The following is a 16,459-nucleotide window of genomic DNA, read 5'->3' as shown; positions in this document are numbered from 1 at the left end:
TGGCTCAGTCAGTTAAGCGCCTGACTTTGGCTCAGGTCATGATCTCGCGGTTTGTGGGTTCGAGCCCCATGTCGGGCTCTGTGCTGACAACTCAGAGCCTGGAGCCTGCTTCAGATTCTGTGTCTCCCTCTCTCTCTGCCCCTCCCCTGCTCACATGCATTCTCTCTCTCTCTCTCAAAAATAAATAAACATTTTAAAAAAGCTTTATTAAAAAAGCTTTTTTTAATAAAATTAGTGGAACCACTAATTTTATTAGTGGAACCACTAAAAGCTTTTTATTAAAAAAGCTTTTTTTAATGTTTATTTATTTTTGAGAGAGAGAGCGAGAAAGAATCAGAGTGTGAGCAGGGGAGAGGCAGAGAGAGAGAGGGAAAGAGAGAATCCCAAGCAGGCTCCACACTGTCAGCACAGAGCCTGATGAGGGGCTTGAACCCACGAACTGCAAGATCATGAGTGGAGACGAAATCAAGAGTTGGATGCTTAACCGACTAGGCTATCCAGGTGACCCTCTTGGTTTTAAATTGTGATTCTTAGTTACCAGTACCAGGCTTGGTGCCAGGCACCATACATGCACCATCTCATTTAATTCTCACAGCTCTATAAGGTAGGCATTAATCTCATTTTATAAAGGAGACCAACTGAGGGACAGAGTAGATAAGTCACTTGCTCAAAGTTTATATGATATGAACCCTGATATGTCTGATTTCTGACTCTATGTGCATAGTCTTAAGAATTTTGTTATGCTGCTACTAAGATAAAGCCCTCCGGGTGTCCCATCTAGGACTCCAGTTTCAGAAGCTGTGGTGTATGGCAGGACTTCTAGGTTTTCAAAATTTCATGCTCTGATAGAGCAATAGAGTGGTATGCCATATCTACAGGCTCTGGCTGCAGTTCAGGCCTGTGGCCAAAGGTCAGCTTCCACCAGCATTACTATAGTGCTGAGTGCTCCTTCTCTGAGGGCCTCTGTCCTGGACTCCAACATGTGGGTTTTTTTTGTAGTTTGCCAGAAAGCATGAGAGCCCGCTGCTGGTAACAAAGAGCCAGAGCCTGACAGCTCTGCCTGGTTCCACGTGCACTCCTCCAACCAGCTATGCTCAGCATTCCTACTTCGGGTCCTTCTCCAGCCTTCACCAGTCTGTACCCAGCCACAGCTCAGGTACGGGGGCAGGAAGGGTAATCATGACATGTATGCCGAGCCCCGGAGCAAGTAGAGGATTTTGTGGGTGCAAACAGGAAAGGTGTAGCTAGAGCTTTGGCTTGGTGCAGTTCGTCATATTTCATGTCTTGATAAAGGACATCTTAAAAAGTTATATAGCGACCAGTCTAAGATAATTCAATGGAATCATTAAAGTAACAGAGGAAAGAGATGTTTTTAGATTCCCCTGGATTTCTAATCCACGTTGCCAAGAAGACATTTCAATAATAATACCTAACACTTACTGAGCACCAACTGTGTGCCAGGCTCTGTTATATTTATATATATTATTTCATTTGATCCTCAAAATAGTCCTATGCAGTAGGTGTTGTTATTATTGCCCATTTTACAGATGAGGAATGAACACCAATAAACAATGAAGCTACTGTATCAAGAGCGCATGCTCTTATCTTACCTTACCTGGCTTACTTCCTTCTAAATAAGTTTTGTTAACAGAAGAGACTCATAAATATGGAGAAGAAACTGAGGGTTACTGGAGGGGTTGTGGGAGGGGGGGATGGGCTAAATGGGTAAGGGGCACTAAGGAATCTACTCCTAAAATCATTGTTGCACTATATGCTAACTAATTTGGATATAAATTTTTAAAAAAAAAAAAAAAAAAAAAAGTTTTGCTTACCTCACATGACGAACCTTTTCTGAGGTGGTACTGGGCACCCAGTAATGATAGGGAGGTAGGTCCTTAGTTGTAGAGAAGCCTTTCATATGTACCAAAGATTTCCAGCTCACCTTTTTCTTCCCTTTTTATATCCTAGAAAGAAGATCGACTTCCTTTTCACTCTCTGGCCCTCCCCGGAAACCTCAGGAAAGCAGAGAGCACGTCTCACCAGCACAGGATCAACCTAGCCAAGCCTCACTGCTTCCACCCTCTACGTTAGCCAGGGATTCCCCCTCAACTCCAAATGAGATGAGCTCTAGCACACTGACCAGCCCCCTAGAAGCATCCTGGGTCAGCAGCCAGAATAATTCCCCAAGTGATGCCAGTGAGGGGCCCGAGTACTTAGCCATCGGCAACCTGGACCCCCGAGGCCGGACCGCCAGCTGTCAGAGTCACAGCAGCAATGCTGAGAGCAGCAGCTCCAACTTGTTCTCCTCCAGCAGCTCGCAGAAGCCAGACTCTGCTGCTTCTTCCCTAGGCGAGCAGGAGGGAGGTGGGCAGAGCCAGCTGTCTGGTGTCCTTCGCAGGTCCAGCTTCTCAGAGGGGCAGACGTTCACTGTTACCAGTGGAACAAAGAAGAGCCATACTCGATCCCATTCAGATACCAACATTGCCTCCAGAGGAGCCCCAGGTAATGATAGTCATCACTCATAATGATAGTTATAAGTTAGTGACTTATGTTTCTGATGACATGATGGGTATCCTGCTTATAATGAAAGAAGTTTATAATGTTATATGAATACCCAAGAAATCGGAGAATATTTATATTTGTTCCTTTATACGTTGCTAACTAGTAAATGTTTTCCTGAATTCTTTCACCAGTTCCTTAGCATCAGAGGATAGTGTGGCTTGTTACAGTTTGAGTTTTTAATGTTTCTCTCTGGCAGAGGGGAATTACTAATGAGCTTTAAAAATAATCCCATTAAATTCCTCCCCTTTCTGTGATTCCTGAGAAGTTTGGTTAGGTGTCATACTAGTATGAGAGAGGCTAAGTGATATTGGGGTTTCCTCATTAAAACTAGGGATATAGTGAGTGTGGGATGATGTGATCTAGGAAACAAGTAGGTGGGGCTGGCCGTTGCATCACTAATTCAGGTTGGAAGGCCATCAGGTGAGGGGCCCTGGCCATTGGGCCCTCCCTCACACAAATAGCAGCTGCTAAGCGGAGCACAGCCTTGGCTCGAGAGAGGTGGGGCTCACTGCTTTTGCCATCTCCCTGCCATCTTCTGTCATGGGTTGTTAGTGTCTGGCAGGCTTTGGTTGGGTTTCATTTGTAGGAGAGTCTCCATAACAGCAAGTATAAGATGGATCTCTGTGCTCAGAGCCAGTTCTGGGTAGGAAAACCCCAGAAATAAAATATAGAAAATTTTGAAAAAGCAAAAGAGGAAGATTTCCTTTAGCAACTGGAGCTGCCATTGATTTCTCTTTGTAATTTCTAGAAAGGTGAGAGCTGAGGCCCTCATCCAAAACTTCTGAGTGACAAACTTTTTTTTCCATTTTCTTCTCAAGATGCGGTTCTGCTTATTGGAACTCTTCAGGAAAAAAAAATTCCAAATCAAAGCCTGTCTCCCCACAAGCTTTCTTAGATGTGAAGAGTATTAGGGTTAGCGCCTCGCTTCACATCTCCTGCTGCTGGCCTGCTGTCTGCTGTACTCCAGGCCACTGGTCTTTGAGCGTGGGATGCTTCCCTGCCCCCATTCTTGAATCCATGTGGATTCCAGAAACCATGGTAACCTGCATTGGGAAGGGGAGCAGAGAAAACCTAAGCAAAAGGGTCTGAGGGAGAGGGGGTCGTGTGTAGATTCTTGTATGAGTCAGCTACTATGGTTCAGTAGCTGAGTACTTCAGCACCAGGGTTCCCTCTTGGGAGTTAGGTCCCTACCTCCGCTAGATAAAAGGACACTCTTTTTCTCACTCTCTCTGTTCTCATTTCCTCTCTTTGGACTCTCCTCTGCACCTGTCTGTCTACATACAGGAGGCCCCAGGAATATCACCATTATAGTTGAAGATCCCATTGCAGGTTTGGGAGCTAGTCCTCCTTTCTGTCTGCCACCTCCTCCTCCTCCTCTGTGACCATCTTGCTTAGTTCAGAACCTCCTTTTCCATTCTGGTGTCAAATCAAGTCTGGCTAGTCTGGCCAGTCCTGCTATGATTCTTGGACCCGTCTCTAAAATGGCACCGATATTTTGCATAATATGTTTATTGCCCATGACTTCCAGATGCCTCATTTAGTCTCCCAATAGCTTCTGGGAGGTGGAGTCAAAATTTATCAATCCTGAAGGTGAAACTGAAGCCCAAAGGTGAAACTGAAGCCTGCTCTTTGTCTAAGGCATCATGATGAATCAGTGACAGAATTTTTCTTATAATTGAGTACTTATATTTTCCTTGAATTAACACCAGAATGTCTTTTTCCCCCCTTCTGTGGTCTTGGATGTGGATGCATGCTTTTTGCCTCTCCCAGAGTCCCATTTCCTTTTTCTTTCACCTATTTTCCTTCCTCTGTAAGTCCCACCCACCACCATTCCAGCCATTTTACAGGTTTTTTTCTAGTGACTTTGGTTTTCACGGTGATGTTGAAGATGAATATTGTGTTAAATTCGGGTTTATGGAGATATTAACAGTAGAGTGTGTTTGCCAGACAGAGTGGTGAGGGAGGACTGAAAATGGTGGCCTCCTGCTAATGGAGGAAGCCACTGAGTATGTAAGCTTGGAAAAGAGAAGGTTAAAGAGGAGGAAGTTGACAGGACCACCATTTAGAAGAGCATTGTTATTTTTAAGGAGACGAGAAATTGTAAGAAGACAGATTTCAAGTGAGTGTGAGGAAATCTAAGAATTAAGAGTTGTTCATTTGAATGCGCAGCATCAGGAAGCAGTGAGCTCTAAGCAAAGTCTGGACGGCCTGCACATGTTGTAAAGGAATAGTGCGCTGGTGTTGGAGTTTGTGTTGTGCACTTACTTTGACTGGGGACCTTAAAGGAGGTCCCATCCGAGTCATAGTTTCTTAACCAAGGCATCATGGTGACTGCTGGTTTGTCTTTAGATCAGTAGTGAGGAGGAGAGCTCACTGCAGGGACCAGTAGAAATCTTTGAGACCCAAGGAAAACAGTTATCTCTTATCACAGAGTAGCATTTTTTTTTTAATGAGAGGAGCAGCTGACAAGTTGGCACCCTCTGTGGGGGGAAATGGTTGGCTGCGGCTCAGTCATTCACTCTCCCAGAGCATCCTGCTCATTTCTCAGGCATCCACCTGCTTTTCTGCCTGCCCTTCCTTCTGTAGCAGTGGGAATTTTGTGTTTTCCTTGGGAGAATATCAGTTTCTCATTTCCTACGAGCCCTGCCTACTACTATTTCTCTACTCCCAACTCTCATCGTTCCTTAAAAACTTCTACCCAGCCAGCCGCTTCCTACTTTGCCAGGCTTCTCTTTAAACCTTTCCTTTTCTTCTCCAATAAGGCTGGGCCTATAGCCCTGTGGCTGATCCCTTTGGATACAGGGCCATTGTCCTTGGCTTCTCTAGCATTGTCTTGATGCCTCCTTAAAGGATGTTGCTGGATTTTATTTTGTTTTTCAGCTAATTGAGAAGTGAATTAAATTTGTAGGTGTGACAACTTTCAAGTTCATTTCAGGTTCAAGAGAGGCCATATCCTAGTATTTCCCTAGTGTGACCATTCTGAGATTGTTTAAGAGCCCAGTGTCAAGGTTTCAGAGAAGTTTCAGTGTGCTTATCTTTGTTTTACCATGTGAGGACTGTTATCTACATTGGTTTTTATCAAGAGGATAGAAATTGGCCAATATTCCTAGAACATTTGGTAAGAAGATGGAAGAACAAAGAACTGAATTCATGAGTCTACTTTGATTTGATTCTTTCCACCTTTGTGTTGCTGCATCTTGGGTTATGTTTTCTCTTTTCCTCTTAGAAGATACTGACTCCCCATCTCCCTTCCTCCATGTGTTCCTGCATTCTTGGACCGTTCCCTGTTGCTGCGCCATCTCTCTCCTGTTTGGGAGGGCATTGGGAATGGGAGCAGTTAAATACTGAAACTCCGAAGTTGGGAATGTATCTGTTGCTCACCTCGTATGTGTGTTTTTACTCCCTGGTGGTCACTGACACTAGAATCCTGCAATGATAAGTCGAAGTTGAGAGGTCCCTTGCCCTACTCTGGCCAAAGCAGTGAAGTCAGCACACCCAGCTCTCTGTACATGGAGTATGGTAAGTGAGCACTAGGAAGGCCAGGGCTGCAGCTGTGTCTTTTCTCTGCTCTCCCCTTGTGCCTGCTAAGGTCTGAGCTGTCTAGCCCATGTCAGCTCTGGGGAGGGTACACACCATACAGTTTCACCCTTCCTATCATCATTTCCAGCCCCCGTGCTAGAAATCACACTGCCCCGCCATTTTTCTTGCTCCTTTCTGACTTAGGGGTCCCACGCTCTCGTATGCTGTGGGTGTTATCACCATGAATGTCTGTTGATCCAAATGGAATGGCTCTCTGAGTGGGTGAGAGAGGGACCTTGAAAGGAGGCCTATGAGTGTTGGGACTGAATTATGAGAAGATAAGCTCCACAGGAGGAGCTTATCTATTTGTTTCCTTGTCTGATTCTCAGCACAGGTTTTTAGGGTTTTTTGTAGGGTAGGAGGGCAAGTATCTCTTCTTTAAATTTTGATGGTAAAAGGATTGTCTCTGGGCTCTCTTCTCTTATTCTACTATTCTTTAACCAAGAGGCTTAGTGGTCTGGGATTCTGAGATTCAGAGAAATTTCCTTAGAAGGTAGACCTCTTCTTTCCAGCCTGTTAACCTGGGAAAACTTGGGCGCATCTTTAGTGCTAAAATCATCAGACTTCTCAAAGAAGCTTGTCTGTTACAGATTCACTTTCTAAGTCAGAGTTTTTCACATGCACATTCCATTTTCCCACAGAGGGTGGTCAATATCTGTGCTCAGGGGAGGGCATGTTCCGAAGACCATCAGAAGGACAGTCCCTCATCAGCTATCTGTCTGAACAAGACTTTGGAAGCTGTGCAGACCTGGAAAAGGTAAGGGATCTAAGAGGCTACTGAAGAGCTCATGAGAGATCTGGACTGAGGGCCCACAGAGCCATTTCTTCTAATGAGGTTTGGGTACATAGTAGTAACATGAGCAAAGACCACAGTAAAGACAAGTTCAAGCTAAGGATAAGCTCAACACTTTCCATCTCTGGAGAACTTTTCAGGGACTATATGCTCCTCACTGAGTCCAAAACTGTTACTGATTTTCTCTTAGAAGCTACCTTGGGCAGAGAAATACTTTTTAGACACATGATTATTGTTTCCCTGACCCTGGAAGCTTAGGTTAAAAATTGTTTCCAGAATCAACTTCCATATTTTGTTCTGAGGCTCAGATATATAATAAATAATGTCCCTGTGACATTTTGTAGCTTAAAAGCACTTTATCTTGAGATTTATGTTTACCTTAATGCTTTGTATACAGGGATATGGCTTAGGAAAGACCTTGATATTAAATTCTGGACTTTTTCTCTATCATTTTTATGTAAAGTAGGACAGGAGGGCCAGGCATGACAGGTTTGAGAGCAAAGAGAATGTAGAACAGTTTTTTTGGCCATCAGCTTTCCTTATAGTGGAAGTGTTCATTTCCCCTGAGTGTTTTGAATAAAAGCAGCACATGTCTTAGAAGCTCTCCTTTCCAGGGGCTCCTGGGTGACTCAGTTGGTCAAGTGTCTGACTTTGGCTCAGGTCATGATCTCGTGGTTTATGAGTTCAAGCCCCACATTGGGCTGTGCTGTCAGCACAGAGCCTGCTTCAGATCCTCTGTCTTCCTGTCTCTTTGCCTCTCCCCTGCTCGCCATCTCTCAAAAATAAATAAACATTAAAAAAATAATAAAAAAGGAAGCTCTACTTGTCAGCGTTACAATCAGTGAGGTGTTCAACGTATCTAACCCCTTGCTAATCAACTTCTTTGGTGCTCTCCTTTCCCTAGGAGAATGCCCATTTCAGCATCTCAGAGTCCTTGATTGCTGCCATTGAGCTAATGAAGTGCAACATGATGAGCCAGTGCCTGGAAGAAGAGGAAGAGGAGGAAGAAGACAGCGATAGAGAGATCCAGGAACTGAAGCAGAAGATCCGCCTTCGTCGCCAGCAGATCCGTACCAAGAACCTGCTCCCTGGGTATCAGGAGACTGAGCACGGAAGTGAGTGAGGCTGTGAACTCCTCAGTTCCACTTCTGCAGGGAGTTAGGATAAGACTTGGTACCTTGTGGGCTTCCTTTTTTGTCTCACTTTCAACTGTTATAACCCAGCTAAGGGTTCCTCTGCTGTCAGAAAGAATTTTTATGTTGTAATTTTTTTCCTGCCAGACCCAGAGTCCTGGAGTTTATCTATTTCCTACCTCAGAAATATCTTCCAAAAAATAGGTTTCTGATATGAGAACTACGACTGCTGGTCCCAGAGTCACTTCCCAGATAGTAGTACCTTCTGTTTACCTGAAACTTTCAAAATGTCATGAGTAAAATGGGGAATAGTCAACAAGAAGAGCTAGTTTCCATTTCCCCAGCATCACTCCCAGCCAAGTTTCTATTCACTTCTCTGTTGAAGTCACACCAGGTCCCTTTCATTGTGACCCTAGGATAGGAGACCACTTTCTGTCCTGTTCATTACCTTTTTTTTTTCTTTTTAAAACATAGCAGGCTTTCAGGTCACTTCTAACAGCTCCCAGTTTAGTTCACGTGATTCAACGCAATTCTCTGACTCTGGCTCTGCTGATGAGGTTGACGAATTTGAAATCCAAGGTAAGAAGTGACACTTTATTTCAAGCAACTTTCATTGCCTGACTCTTTGAATTTGAAGTCGTAGACTGAGAAGCTTTCTTTAAGTATAGACAATCTTCATAATGGTACATTATGGAATGTTGTTAGTAACTGTGAGAGGAAGCCTCTCTTGCTAAAAACACAACTCCTTTAGTAAAATTTAAGCAGAAAAAGAAGTGCTTCAGGTAGAGGGGCCTGGCTGTTGAAGTCACCTTGATGGGTCTCCTCAATTGCACCTTTCTCTTGGATTTTCACTCTGATTCCTCCTGGTAAGAGCCTACGGCTGGCCTATACTTGCATGAAATTAGAATCTTATTCTCTTATGTTCCATAACACAATCAAAATTGTTTCAAAATGTTTAAAAGGAACTTTGTTATAATCCTAAGAGAAAAGGACAAAAAGAGTCATTGGGGGGGGGGGGGAGGGAAAAAAAAATCAAGTTTACAAAGTAGAGCTTTTTCTGTCCTACCAGTGCTAACTTGCTTAGCAGAATCACCGACCCTTATTGTTGTTATTGTTGTTGTAAGCATATGCATAGAGAACAGGAGGGGTTCTAATCTGGGAAGGCAGTTCTATTAAATCATGTTAACTCATGACTAATGGATTAATCCATTCCTGCAAATCATAGATTTCTTCAGGTTCCCATCAGTGCCACAAACAAACAAACAAACAAACAAACCAAAAAGCAGTTCATAGTCACAAGTTTTCACCCATGGGTGAAACTAAGAGTTATTTCCTTATGGAGGTGAATTGACTCTATAATTCTCCATGGTAAGATGGTGATGAATACATGTTTTATAGATCTGTTTATATCAATCTAGAGAATTGATGTAATTCACTTTTCACCTGCGCAGACCTCCAGTAGTAATCGAAACCTGGTGGTAGCTGGATTTCTTCCCCATTCAGAAATACAATTTTATACATATTTTTCCAGGTGTCTAGGAAGTCTTCCTTCTGTGTTCTCTTTAATATGTCTGATTTCTTTTCATGACAATAATAGCCACTTAAAACTCCATTTTTTTTTTTTCTTGGTTTGTTTGTATGTGGTTTTCCAACATTTCTCCAATTCTCTGATACCAACTGAGTATCCTGACAATTCAATTCTGACATTAACTCCTGGAGTTAGGATAGACTCCACAGGGTAAGGTCTCAGTCCCACAGGGCACTCCCACTTCATATGCCAACCACAAATGGGGTCACCATGTTACCTACTCTTCTCCGTAGCCAACTACAAATTCAGGGGTTCCTAAGACACCTCCCCAACTCAGGTTCCATAATTTGCTAAAATGACTTACAGAACTCATGAAAACACTAGACTTAAGATTACTTTTTATTATAAAGGATACAAATAAATGGTCACATGAAGAGATACTTAGTGCAACACCCCAAAGTTTTCTGAGCACAGGAATCTCTTTGTCCATGTGGTCAGGGTGTGCTATACTCCCAGTACATCAATATATTCACCAACCAGGTAGCTCTCCCAAACCTTATCATCACAAGTGAAAACACTTTATCAAGGTTTCATTACATAGGTATGCACGAGTGCTTAAAGCAGCCATTGATGATTGAGCTCAATCTGCACCCCCTCTCCCTTTTTGAGAGTTTGGGGATGGAGCTAAAAATTCTAATCCTTTAATCTGGTGGTTGGTTTTTCCTCTGGCAGCCAGCCCCATCCTGAAATTACCTGGATATTCCTCAAGAGTCACCTCATTAGCATAAACTCAGATATAATGGAAAGGGGCTCATTATGAATACAAAAACATTCCTATCACTCTGGAAATTATAAAGGTTTTAGGAGCTCTGTGCTGAAAACTAGGCAGAGACCAATTATATATTGTTTTTCATATACCACAGTCTGTGTTTGGCTTGATCTCCAAATTAGAAGACAATAAAAGTGTTCTGCCCTTTCTCTTGGAATCAGCAGTTAGAATTTCATGAGGGTAATATTAAGGTAAATTCACAACACTGCTTCACTAGGTGTGGGGCAGTCCAGGTGACCACTAAGTCTGTTCCTTGCAGCAAAGCAAGGGGCCAGAGGAAGCTGTTCAGTCTGGAAGGAACCAAATTTGAAATAGCCTGCTTGGGAGTGGCATGAAGTGCACTCTGTTGGAAACTGTTGTTGCCTTTTTGGCCCCAGAGGAGTTGTTTAGTCAGCTAACTCTAATCAGTTCAGGATGGAAATCCCTAAAGGAAAAGACCTCGGGGTAGGGTTTCTCAGCCTCTAGGCCAGATAGTTCTTTGTTGTGAGAGACTGTCGTGCATTGTAGAATGTTTAGCATCATCATCAGCCTCTACCCAATTTACCTACAAGGGTAGAAAATCTCCTCTGGTTGAGAACACTACCTTAGGAGGTCTTTAAGACCAGGCTGGTTTGGGGAAATAGCAATAACTATCTCCCAAGCAATACTGAGCACCTTTCTGTGGATATAACTTCCTAAAAGCAGTTTTACCTTTTGGAGCCAAGTCAAGTCCTGATTCCAGGAACATGTGGTATAGAACTGTCATTCTCATTGATTTACTTCCTGTCTGAATACTAAAGGGCCCCCTTTTATAATCATTATCACAGATGGTAGCGAAGGATCTAACCTGACTCACATGTCAAAGAACGGACTCTCAGTGTCAATGGCATCGATGTTTTCAGGTAGCTTGTGTTGGAAGTACGGGTGTGCTCATACATGCATGTGTGTGAATGTTTGCATCACCTTTTGTACATTCTTGATCTTGTGACACCTGTCTATAAGGTTTGGAGAACTAGCTGGGAAAAGCCAGGCTTGAGCCAGCTAGGAGTAATTCAAATACTCATTTTCTTCTTCTTCATAGGACCTCCAACAGTCCTCCTCACTGAGATTGTCCTTGCTGATCCCTCCCTACAGTGACATTTATAGACTAAGTGGTGATTGTGGCTGATGGAGGTAGTAGGCAGTTTAGAAAGCAACGGTCAGGTGAAGAAATTTTAGTTCAAACCAACAGCTAAGCTACTGCCACACATTCAGACAGCAAAAGTCCGATAGAATAATGTGAAAGCATAATATGTCTTTAGAGTTTTGAATTTGCAGAGCCATTGCAGAAAGTGATCCCTTCTTGGTACTTTGTATATAATTAGGATTTACTGCTATAAATGTCTGGCCTTAGTAATTTCTTTGTGATTCAAGCAAGTAGGCTTTCTGTAGGTTAACTGAAAGTAGCAGTTTTCTACTCAAAGTGGTTTTAAAACACACAACAGCAAAACTCAGGATTTATTAAACACTTTATTTTTTTCTAAATTTTTATAATGTTTATTTATTTTGAGAGAGAGAGAGAGCTCATGCATACATAATTGTGAGCACAAGCAGGGAAGGGACAGAGAAGAGAGAGAGACAGTCCCAAGGAGGCTCCGTGCTGTTCAGTGCAGACCCCAATGCTAGGCTCAATCCCAAGCACCTTGAGATCATCACCTGAGCTGAAATCAAGAGTCCAACACTCAACTGACTGAGTCACCCAGGCGCCCCTAAATAGTTCATTTTAACTGTCAATGTAATCAGCCACTAGAATGTGAAATAATTAGGTAAGATCAGATAAAGATTTGGAGAAAGGAAAGTATTTAGTTTCTTTTTCTTTTTTCCTGAACTGTTGTAATTTATTCTAACATAGTCTTCCCTTGCTTGACACGTAATTATCCTATCACTTTTTAACTGGTCTCTTACGTGTTTACAACCACAGTCCTTTTGCAGGTGCATTTATTGACTGTCAGCCATTTCTCTGTCAGAGCATATTCAGTCTGCTTTAACCATAAGGCGTACTTTTATTTGGTCTCCCTGGCATCTTTTCTTTAAAGCTTTTAAAATACATTTTTATACTTTTTAAAAATACATTTATATATTTTATATACATGAAACATTTTTCAACTAAAAGACTATACTTTTTCTTGTGCCCTATAATCCCACCACATTATGGGAGTTGAAGGCAAAGCAATCAGAACAAGCCTCTTTCAAAAGAAGTGGCTTGTTTTACCTTATTTCTACACACAGATTCTTATTTAGGAGAGTATAATTTATAATTCAATTTTCTTTACACTACATTTCCTTTTTGCTTTCTGTTACTTTTCCTCTGCTTCTGGTTTATTAATGGTATGAAATTATTTTTAAAAAGTGTCATTATACTTCTCATTAGCAATCTTCCTGATTATATCCAGAGGTTTACAGATGTGTTTCTTTTTGATCATCTTAAGTGATATATGCTATTGAAGAGCCTCTGAGTATACGATCAGATTAAAATCCATAACACCCTTGGGAAAATTTAAGTGCTTAAGCATCCTATCATGGACATCATCTATCATGAATACTCTGCATATTGTAATACTCTACTTGATATAATCACATTTCTTAGATCCTGATTCATTGAGTAGACCATATGGAACAGAAGTGTTTCTGAAGGAAATAGATGAATAATTTTTAGCAAATTTATCGACTTGTGGAACCATCACTATAATCTAGTTTTAGAACATTTTTATTATCCCAGTAAGATTCCTTATGCCCATTTACAGTTAATTTCCCTTCTTATGGGGTGCCTGGGTGGCTCAGTTGGTTAAGCGTTCAACTTCAGCTCAGGTCATGATCTCACAGTTCCTGAGTTCGAGCTCCACGTTGGGTTCTGTGCTGACAGCTCAGAGCCTGGAGCCTGCTTCCGATTGTGTGTCTTCCTCTCTCTCTGCCCCTTCCCCATTCATGCTCTGTCTCTCTCTCTCTCTCAAAAATAAACACTAAAAAAATTTTTTTAATTTCCCTTTCTACCCCAAGCCGCAGTTCACTGCTCATCTTTCTGTCTCTATAGATTGCCTTTTCTGAACATTTCATATAAATGGAATAATACAATATGTGATCTTTTGTATCTGGCCTCTTTCACTTTATCAATTTCTTTCTATGGTACCTGCCAAATTGTTATGAGATCATTTATAAGCTCCCAATCCCAGTCTTTACAACTTCTTTAGTTTTAGAGTTTTGTTTTTCACTGCTCCTTCCCCTTTTATTATAGCTTCATCAGTTGTTCTTTATCTTCCTTCATAGATTCTTCTAGAATTTCAGTCTTCCACATGCATGTCAGGTCCCAGTCAGGAGACAGAAATCACAGAGTAATTTGAATAGGGAAGGTTTAAAATAAAGAATTATTAACTATCGTGGTGGACTGAAGTAATGGGAACCTGGCTCGTAAGGAGTGAAAACAACTCTAAAGTATACAGGGATAGCAGATATAGGTAGCAGTCAGTATGCCTAGGACTGAGGTGGAGCACCGGGGAAGGAACAAGTATAGAAGAGGACCATATCTGCAAGGCTGAGATCCAGACCTCCTGGCTCACTAGAGGTGGAGAAATTCACTGAGGCTGCAGAGCTGCCCTAAGAGAGTGCCTGGGGATGCTGTCTATGAGAGGTGCCATGCCAATGGCACCAGGAAACCATTCTGTGGAGTGCTGGCGGAGGCTGCCCCTAGGGAAGTGCTGTGCCTCAGAACTCAAGAGATGCTGGGGGAAGTGCGCCATGGGAGGTGCCAGGCCTGTGGCTCCTGCTTTGCCAAGAGGTACTGGGGAAGCAGTTTATGAGAAGTACCACTAGTGGCATTCTGCTTCAAGGCCACCTTCATGAAGGCCTGCCTCCCTAAGGGAAAAGTCACATGTACTACAGGAGTCTGCCTAGAGGAGTACCACCAAACTCAGCAAGAGAAATTCCTGCCTCCTCCAGTGTCCCTCCAGTGCCCTCTACTGACAAAACTTAACATGGTGCCAGCTGGCAGAAGGCTGCTGTTTGAGTCCAGCTCCATTATCATAGAGCCGACAAAAAGAAGGGCAGGTTTGGAGCTGAAAGGCAATAGATTTTTAACTGGCACAATATATAGAGAAAGAAGTTCACGAACTGTATTTTCCAACAAGTTTTTAAGTTCTGTCCAAATCAAGGTAACCAGTGCTTCTCCCCACACTGCCCTTTTAAATACATTTTTTTTTTAAAGCAGAATAATTGTGAGTTTCCATTTTAAAAAGTTTCCTCTCCAGTCAGCTGTTACAGATAATTCATTGGAGTTGGATATCCAAATGTGTTGGGTGTCACCTTATCTGCTGGAAGAAAAGCAGGAAGGAAACCAGCGTCAAACTGGCCAGTGAATTCTGAAGTCGACTCTCTTCCTGTGCCTTACTTTGTTTAAAAATTTGCAGATTTTGCTAGGGTACCAAGGTTTTAACCCTTTCTTTCCTGATCATCCCAATACCAGTGTCTGGACATGGAAAAATTCTTTTTATAGCATGTCATTTTTTAATTGTTTTTATAATTCTGATTTTATTTTTTCAGTCAGTAGCAATAGCTTTATCTAAAGCATCAGAAACATTTGAAATCAGTTCTCTTAGAAAAAAAATACTTGTCAAATAATTAATTGAAAGTTTCATAATTATGTTAACTTCCATCCAATTGAATGGCCTTCTCCTCTGTTTACTCATTAATATTCTGTCTTATAGCCTGGTCTACTTTTATCCAGATCCTTGAGTAGTGTTTCCACCACACTAACTTAATTATATGTTTGAACTGACCAGAGAGTCCGCAGAATGCAGCAGAGGCCCAGTACCCACGGGGCCTTCAGGGTACTTGGCCAGTGTCAGGTGTCTCTTTTGAGATCAGGTACTGCCTCCCCCTCTCCATTCTCAGGGGAAGATCGTCACAGCCAAACCTGTGTGGTCTTCCCCACTCTTGGAAGTATTCATGATTATCTAGGAAGTCATCGTACCTCTGGTAAAAAAGAAGAAACATGGTAAAGTATGATGTGACTGTACTTTCCAAAGAGCAGAGAATGATTGTTTTTCTCTTGAAGAAAACATGACTTTGCTCTGTGAGGTTGAAGAGCTGCTAAATAGCTTTTTGAAGCCAGTGGTTTCCTTAACAACCATGAATTATCACCACTTCTCTCTGATGCTCAGTGTTTTCTCTAATGGCCTAATCCTACAGTAACAACATTGGTCAGCTCTTTATTCAAGGATATCTGTCTATGATTTTCTCTCATTTTTCCTTTTCTGTCACAAAGCAAAAATTTGCTTTTTGCTTTTAGCCAATTAATCATTTATTTAGAAAATATTTTCTGAAAACTTATTATGTAGAAAACACTCCAGAGTTATAAGGACAAGACTATGTATAAATCCAAGGCAGTTTAAGTGTTATTCAAATGAATGCTACAAGCTAAATGGTCTGTGAAGGTCTACTATTGCCTAGAATTTTTTTCTTCACTGGTGTTCTTTAGAATGGAATAGACAACTAGCACTGTATTGAGATCTGGATTTTGGTGGTACAAATTCATACAGAAAATATATACACAAACTTCTTTGTTAATAAAAATAGGATTTGTTATTTACTTGTCAGAAATTTTTTTGTTGTCTTAAATTTTTCTGTGCTTAACATATGAAAATTCACTGACAGATTCCAAATCTGTTCTCTCACTTGTGTATATAGCTTTGAAAACATTGATTTGTTAGGAATATTACCTGAGTATACAGGGCTTATATACAGTGCCCTGTATTATATATTTTTAGGGCCAAAACAGAAGAGTTAGACATGCTCTCATTTCCTTATAAGGAGATTTCATGATCTAGTGGCATATACAAAAATATATACACAAAGGAAATGTGAAGAACAATTGAGCTACTCATGGCCAGTTGCAGAGTGATGCCATGTTTAGTGCTCTGTTGAGGGGCTCACATGCAGTAGATTGATCATTGTGTAGCTTTCTTTCTTTTTCTTTTTTTTTAAATTTTTTAATGTTTATTTATTTTTGAGAGGGGGTGGGGAGA

The 16,459-nt window shown here is 41.7% G+C and overlaps 1 protein-coding gene across 4 annotated transcripts in view; it reads left to right on the top strand.

The window, feature by feature from the left end:
• Positions 1 to 16,459, top strand: part of RUBCN (rubicon autophagy regulator) — a 58,780-nt gene that overhangs the window by 31,749 nt on the left and 10,572 nt on the right. Inside the window, exons 6-12 of one of the 4 annotated variants that reach the window (XM_047875264.1) lie at positions 1,000 to 1,156; positions 1,969 to 2,502; positions 5,986 to 6,081; positions 6,783 to 6,898; positions 7,839 to 8,049; positions 8,545 to 8,646; positions 11,231 to 11,305. In XM_047875264.1, coding sequence (XP_047731220.1) covers positions 1,000 to 1,156; positions 1,969 to 2,502; positions 5,986 to 6,081; positions 6,783 to 6,898; positions 7,839 to 8,049; positions 8,545 to 8,646; positions 11,231 to 11,305 — 1,291 coding nt within the window. Of the gene's footprint in view, positions 1 to 999; positions 1,157 to 1,968; positions 2,503 to 5,985; positions 6,082 to 6,782; positions 6,899 to 7,838; positions 8,050 to 8,541; positions 8,647 to 11,230; positions 11,306 to 16,459 lie in introns of all 4 variants that reach the window. The other 3 variants (XM_047875263.1, XM_047875266.1, XM_047875265.1) reach the window with 3 other exon arrangements.

Source organism: Prionailurus viverrinus, chromosome C2 (genome assembly GCF_022837055.1).
Source record: "Prionailurus viverrinus isolate Anna chromosome C2, UM_Priviv_1.0, whole genome shotgun sequence".
In the NCBI taxonomy this organism is placed as follows: Eukaryota; Metazoa; Chordata; class Mammalia; order Carnivora; family Felidae; genus Prionailurus; species Prionailurus viverrinus.
Note: the sequence above shows the minus strand (reverse complement) of the source record. Positions and strands in the feature narration are given on the sequence as shown.